We start from the raw sequence: 7542 nt of genomic DNA, 5'->3' as shown, positions 1-7542 counted from the left end.
GTATCAAACTAAATTCATTTGGAATGTCAATTTAAAAGAGGAATTCACTAATACAATTGTAAGCTCCACTCATTTGTATTTTAATAGTAATAGCTGTGAAGAACTATATCAGAACCTGAACTCTTCTATTGTGGAAACTGCCTTATCTTTAAAAGTGATTAGATTTCAAAAACTAATAAAACTATAAATGTTAATTATAAAGAAAATAAATGGTTTGACGGTGAATGCTATGAAGCTAAACGGCTTTCAATTATTATTATAGGGCATGGCGTAAAAATAAAACTAACAGTAGTGCTCTAGAGTTATTCCTTGTCCAAAGAAATGTGTACAGAAATTTAATTAGAAAAGGAAGTTCAAGAAGTCATATATAGATAGTCTGACGGCAGCGCGAAACTCAAAAGAGTTTTGGTCAATTATTAAATGTTTAGCACCTTTCAGGAACGCAACTCCGCTCCTACAACTTGAAAAATGTTGCAGTAACAGCGAACTAGAGCAGGAAATAACTTTGGGTGAACTTCAACGGGTTCTGTCCCGCTGTAAGGCTAACAAAGCTCCCGGCAGGTACTTGATTCCTTACGAATTTTACGGCAATCTCCCTCAGTAGAGAGGATTTGGGGGTTCTGGCACACCTAAAATACAAAATGGCGGCCATCCCCTCCTCTCCTACCCCCCTCCCCGAACCCTACCCCCACCCCTCCTTATTGACCAATCATCGATTTCGATGAGGGTTTAAGCCACGCCCCCTACCCCCCCCTTCTTATTGACCAATCATCGAACTCGACGAGAGCTTTAGGCCACGCCCCTTCCCCCACCCCTCCCCTTTTTGACCAATCATCGAACTCGACGAGGGCTTTTGACCACGCCCCCTACCCCCACCCCTCCCCTTTTTGACCAATCATCGAGTTCGACGACACCACCTTTACCCCCACTCCTACCCCCACCCTTCTTAATCGACCAATCAGCGTATTCGACGACATCCCTTTACCCCCACCCAAGCCCTACTCCTATCACATGACACCTACCTTTACCCCCTCTACTCCCACCACCTCTAGGTCGTCGTATTCGTTGGCCTCTTAAGCTCCTCCTACAAGATGGCGGCTCTCCTAACAGCTGTAGTACACAAGATGGCCGACCTCGTACCAGCTGTAGACCACAAGATGGCAGACCTCATACCAGCTGTAGACCACAAGATGGCGGACCTCGTACCAGCCGATGAAACATACCTCCACCCCTCTCGCCCATTGATAGACAGGAGGGTGAATTTTTTTATTTTAATTATTTTTACTTACCTGGGATTCGATCCTACAACCTTCGTGCTGGTAGACACGTCATCTGCACCAGTCGGCCACAGCAGCATACTCGCTAACTCTAGTTATAAACGATCTCTTCTATCTTACCCTCCACCCCCCTCGCCAACTGATGGGAAGGGGGTACTTTTTTTATTTCTTACATGGGATTCGATCCTACAACCTTCGTGTTGGATGTTACGTCATCTTCACCAGTCGGCCACAGTGGTAGTCTCGCTTACTCTAGTTTTGAATGTTCTCTTATGTTTTAACTTGGAATTATTTTTTAAAAAATCTAACCCCCCTCACCAAGAATTTTTTTTTAAATTTAAATTACCCCCACTATCACAAAAATATTGAACTTAAATAAAAATGGATAACCTCACATTAGGTAATAGAAAAATTATTTACTTACCCCCCTCCACCTGGACTGCTTCTGCTGCTGATGACGCGACCTACACTCACTGAAAACTAAACCCGAACTGACATTTGGACTGCGATACTAGCTATTACTAGCATTAACCCCCCACCACAATTACGTCACACTCTAACTAGCCAATAGAATTGCATCTTTTTTTCCAAATGATTACCTCACTGGACAGGTCTCTACATGCTCCAACAAGTCTGGACATGTAGCCAGCTGCCTCTTTCGCTTTAACCGTTTTATTATTTCCGTTTACCAACTATACAAACCTGTATGAACATATCGTTATAGTCTCAATAGGATGACACGTATGATTACCTGAACATGCTCCAACAAGTCTGGACATGTAGCCAGCTGCCTCTTTCGCTTTAACCGTTTTATTATTTCCGTTTACCAACTATACAAACCTGTATGAACATATCGTTATAGTCTCAATAGGATGACACGTATGATTACCTGAACATGCTCCAACAAGTCTGGACATGTAGCCAGCTGCCTCTTTCGCTTTAACCGTTTTTTTTGTTATTATGAAGTTAAAAGTAAATTGAACTTTGAACTTATTAATAAAATATAAATAAGTTTTAATTTACTTTTCTTTATTTATAAGTGTATAAAGTAAAAATAAGAATGAACAAACATTAATTAAAACATTATAACCGAACTGAAACCGACGTGTTCTGGCAGGCACGTAATAAAACATTTGATGACGACACTCCACTGCTAAACTTAATTCTATTATACTGAGCATGTTAAAGCCTGTCTATTTCATATTCTCGCCAAAACTTGGAAATATACTAGATTTGTACGTATTGCGTCATACCGTGCAACATGACATGTCTCAACATGTTCATTTTAATTTTTTTCTTACTCTTGCTAAAATATCGAAAAAATACTTGATTTGTACAAACGTGCAACAGGAAATGTCTCAACATATTCATTTTTATTTATTTCTTACTCTTGCTAAAACATCGAAAAAAATAAAATACTAGATTTGTACGTATTGCGTCATACCGGGCAACATGACATGTCTCAACATGTTCATTTGTATTTATTTCTTACTCTTGCTAAAACATCGAAAAAATACTCGATTTGTACAAACGTGCAACAGGAAATGTCTCAACATATTCATTTATTAAAGTGGACTTTAAATTTGTCCAGTATATATATATAACATTTGCCCATTCTACCGTGCGCAACAAAAAAACAAAATATATTTCACCGTATTGATTTATTAAACTGGACTTTGAGCTCGCCTAGTACGAATAACATTTTGCAAGTTCTACCGTGCGCGTTTCACTTAACACACAGGGTAGGGGACGTCATTCTCATCAGCCAATAGAATTGCGAGAAAGTGATGTCACCATACTCAACAGCCAATAGGATTGAAGCTTGAGCTTTTTCCGAGGGTATATAAGGCGAGTGCGAGTTCCAGCAGAATCATTCAGTTAAGTAAGTGCTTTAGTGTTAACATCAATAAGAACTTCTAAACTGTAAGTAATATTATTTTAAATCTGCTTTTTCTTTTGTGGTATACTAAATATATATATATATTTTCATTTCTTTAATTTTTTCGTTGTATTATTTCATTAAGTTTTCTATTTGCATTATATTAATATTTTCGTTCTTTAATATTTTTTTCGTGTAATTATTTCATTAAGTTTTCATTTCGTGTATATATAATATTGTAAATAATTTTTTCTTAGGTTTAGTAATTAGTTTTTCTTAGGTAATTAGTTTTAATTTTTTTCGTGTAATTATTTCATTAAGTTTTCATTTCATGTATATATAATATTGTAAATAATTTTTTTAGGTTTTTCTTAGGTAATTAGCTTTATTTCTATACATATATATATATATTTGTATACATTTAATTTCTGTGTTTGTGTGTGTGTGTGTGTGAATATGATGGAGTGCGAAATTTGCGGTAAAGTTTTCGACACGGTATATCTCAAGAATCGACATGAGCAAGCTTGCACAGTTCGCAATCAGCGTCATCTTTGTCAAAAGTGTGGAGAAGGTTATTCTTCCAAGAAGACGTTGATTGCGCACATGCGGCGCTGTGAAACATCGGTCATCATGAGGAAAAGAGCCCGAATTGATGTAGCACAAGGGCAACTTTATCAGATTGAAACAGCACACGGAGGAACCCTCAAAACGTTTTTTCTTCCTTGCACTGAGGCATCCGATGCAGTAGAATTTCTATGTTCACAGACGGAGACTCTGCATCGGTTGCTAAGAGAATGCTTGGAAGAAACTGATGCTCCCCTCAAGTATAATTTGGTCTTGGAGGCTACGTTCGAGAATCCTAAAGGTGAAACCTGTGATCGAGCCTTCAAGACCAAAAATAAAGTACTATATGAAGACTCCTCCATCTTGGATTGTTTAAGTGAAAGCTATACCAAGATAGCTACCGAGATGGAGGAGTCAGCTTTAAAGGGGAGCGGTTGGTCCGTTAAAAATCTTGATGGGGTTCTCCTTCGTGTCAACCGCTTTCAACCGCTAGGGGGTTGCAGCTTCATACCGTTGCCCCCACATATAGCAAACAAAAAAGCTGTCATCAATGTGCAGAACACTGACGACCGGTGCTTCAAGTATGCCATTCTCTCCCGCCTCGTTGAAAAGGACCCACAACGCGTTTCCAAATACAAGAACTTGGAACACAGTTATAACTTTGACTGTATTTCGTTCCCCACTCCTCTCCATGAAGTGAAGAAGTTTGAGAAATATAATAATATTTCGGTCAACGTCTTCGCCCTTGGAGAGAAAGGTAACGTGTACCCTTTAAAAGTGGTTAAACAAGAGAAGGAAGACCACAGGGACCTCCTTCTCCTAACACTTGAAAATGGAAGGAGCCACTACACTTATATAAGTGATTTTGATAGGTTAGTGGCCCGTCAGATCAACAGCCACAAGGGCGGGGTACACGTTTGCAAGCGATGCTTTCAGCATTTTAATTTGAATCGAGAAGGCATCGCTGAGCGGGTGAAGGAACACATGGAGTACTGCGGAATGAATAGACCTAGCCGGATTGTATTGCCAGAATGCAATGACGATGGGACCCCACCAACTGTATCTTTTACGAAGATACAGAATCAGTTGAGGATTCCCATCGTCATTTATGCTGATTTTGAAAGCATATTAAAGAAAATTAATAATAACAATCCGGGTACTTCGCAAACAACACCCTACCAGAGCCACCTGCCTATGAGCTTCTGCACCTATGTCAAGGTTGCAGAAGACATACCTCGTCACTGCATACCCGCTGACTTCCCTGCGGAGCCATACATCTATACAGGTGAGGACGCCGCTGAGAAGTTTATGGCATACATAAAGACAGTGGCGGAAAAGGTAGCCGAGGTGTTCTCCATGAAACGGCCTATGCTACCCCTGACACCATCCCAGCTGGAAGCCTTCCTGAAATCCCAGCAATGTTACCTCTGTTCCAAACCTTTCCTTTCCTCCAATAGAAAAGTGGCAGACCATGACCACATCACTGGTGTGTATCGTGGTCCTGCCCATTCCCAATGTAATATCCTTTATCGCACTCCTCGATTCCTTCCCGTTTTCCTCCACAATCTGAGCGGCTACGACGCCCACTTTATAGTTCGCGAGTTGGGGTATGACAATAGTCGTATTGACGTCATCCCCAACAGTGAAGAGAAATATATCTCTTTTAGTAAGCAAGTGGGCGCCCTAACCGTCAGATTTGTGGACACCTTCAGATTCATGGCTTCCAGCTTGGACAGGTTGTCGAAGAATTTGCCCCGCAATAAGTTCATCGATACAGGTAAATTTTTCCCCGCCGACAAGATGGACCTGGTCACACGGAAAGGAGTGTACCCCTATGATTACACGGACTCGTTTGAGAAACTTAGGGAGACGGTTCTACCCCCTAAGGAGGCATTCTATAGCATCCTCAATGAATGCCACATCTCAGACGAGGACTATCAGCATGCCCAGTCAGTATGGGAGGCGTTTGGAATTAGAACCCTGGGCGGGTACAGTGAACTCTACCTCAAGGTAGACGTAATGCTCCTGTGTGACATCTTTGAAAATTTCAGGGATGTTTGCATAGGAGCATATTCACTGGATCCCGCCTGGTATTTCACGGCTCCCGGGCTGGCATGGGATGCCATGTTGAAGTGTACAGGGGTACAATTAGATCTACTCACCGACTATGACCAGCTCCTAATGGTTGAGCGCGGGATAAGGGGTGGCATATGCCAATGCAGTCACCGTTATAGCAAAGCCGATAATGCTTATCTGTACCCAGATCGAGATCCCCATAAGGAATCTAGCTACATTGCCTACTTAGATGCAAATAATTTGTACGGGTGGGCAATGTCAAATCCGCTTCCTTACGGGGCTTTCGAATGGGTATCAGATCCGGATACTCTAGACTGGGGCAATATGCAGGAAGATGGTCCCTTCGGGTATATTGTCGAAGCCGATATTGAGTATCCGGCCGAGTTGCACGAACTGCACAACGATTTCCCCCTTCTCCCGGAGAATAGGGTGCCTCCGGGACAGGCTAATAAGAAATTGTTGGCTCCATTGACCAACAGGGAGAAATACGTTGTTCACTTCGTCAACTTGAGGCAGGCTATGGGTTTAGGTCTGCGGTTGGTACGCGTACATAGAGCGCTGCGATTCAGGCAGTCCCGTTGGCTAAGTTCTTACATCGACCTCAACACTCAAATGAGACAACAAGCGACGAACGATTTCGACAAAGACTTCTACAAACTTATGAACAATGCCGTCTTTGGAAAGTTCATGGAAGATGTCCGGAAAAGAATGAAGATAGAACTGGTTACCGACGAACGGAGATTACGGAAACTAATTGCCAAACCGACTTTCAAGGACAGGACGATTTATACTGAGACACTGGTTGCCGTACATCTGGACTATGAACAGATCACAATGAATAAACCTATTTATGTAGGAATGGCCATTTTAGATCTGTCAAAAGTCCGGATGTACGACTTCCATTACAACACAATGCTAGACAGATACGGACCTGACAAACTAAAACTTTTATACACAGACACTGACAGCCTCATGTACTTAGTAAAGACGAAAGACTTTTACGAGGCCATAACTACAATGATGGACGAATTTGACACCAGCGACTACCCAGACGGACATCCATGTAAGAGCAACAGAAATAAGAAGGTGTTGGGGAAGTTCAAGGATGAAGCCAGTGGAGAGCCTGTCTCTGAATTCGTGGGCCTCCGCGCAAAGATGTACGCAGTACGCATCCGCGGCCTAGAGAAGAAGCGGGCGAAAGGGATAAAGAAGGCAGCCGTAGATAAAAAAATCACCTTTGATGATTATATGGCTGCCCTGTTCGAGGGAAAAGAGTTTACAACAACGTTTAGAACAATAATTTCTAAAGAACATAAACTCTTTTCCGTCGAACAGAGAAAAGTATCCCTTTCGCCCCACGACGACAAACGCCATCTAGTCGATCGTGTACATACTCTCGCCCATGGCCACTTTGCTATAGCGGACGTACCCACGTAATGGCGTTCTGGGTTTGTATATAAATATGTACATAGCTTTATTATAATAGGATTTCTTTAGGTGCTAAGTTAAGGTTTTCTGTAGGTTAGATATTGCACATAGTCTGCAAAAAAAAAACTATATAAGGAGAGGTGAGAGAGCGATTCTTGTTAGATTCCATCATGCGCTTGGTGAAGCAACATACCACGCTCCGTAATCAAAACCTAGACGGTGGCGCCCCGATTAAGAAAGAATCAAGACACGGCCCACTTTTACCTGACTCAATTAGATGTCTAATATGTGGGCCTTCCAACTGCGGAAAAACTAATC

The 7542-nt window shown here is 41.7% G+C and overlaps 1 protein-coding gene across 1 annotated transcript; it reads left to right on the top strand.

Moving 5' to 3' along the window:
* The first annotated feature begins 5759 nt into the window (after positions 1-5759).
* On the top strand, positions 5760-7244 carry LOC141452068 (uncharacterized). Its single transcript, XM_074123889.1, has one exon. It carries the CDS (start codon positions 5845-5847, stop codon positions 7231-7233), a length of 1389 nt encoding a protein of 462 aa, XP_073979990.1. The 5' UTR covers positions 5760-5844; the 3' UTR covers positions 7234-7244.
* The last annotated feature ends 298 nt before the right edge of the window (positions 7245-7542 follow it).

Source organism: Rhodnius prolixus, unplaced genomic scaffold (assembly GCF_049639745.1).
Source record: "Rhodnius prolixus isolate KJV_2025 unplaced genomic scaffold, Rpr scaffold_32, whole genome shotgun sequence".
In the NCBI taxonomy this organism is placed as follows: domain Eukaryota; kingdom Metazoa; phylum Arthropoda; class Insecta; order Hemiptera; family Reduviidae; genus Rhodnius; species Rhodnius prolixus.
The sequence above is the reverse complement of the archived record's forward strand: the minus strand, read 5'-3'. Positions and strand labels throughout refer to the sequence as shown.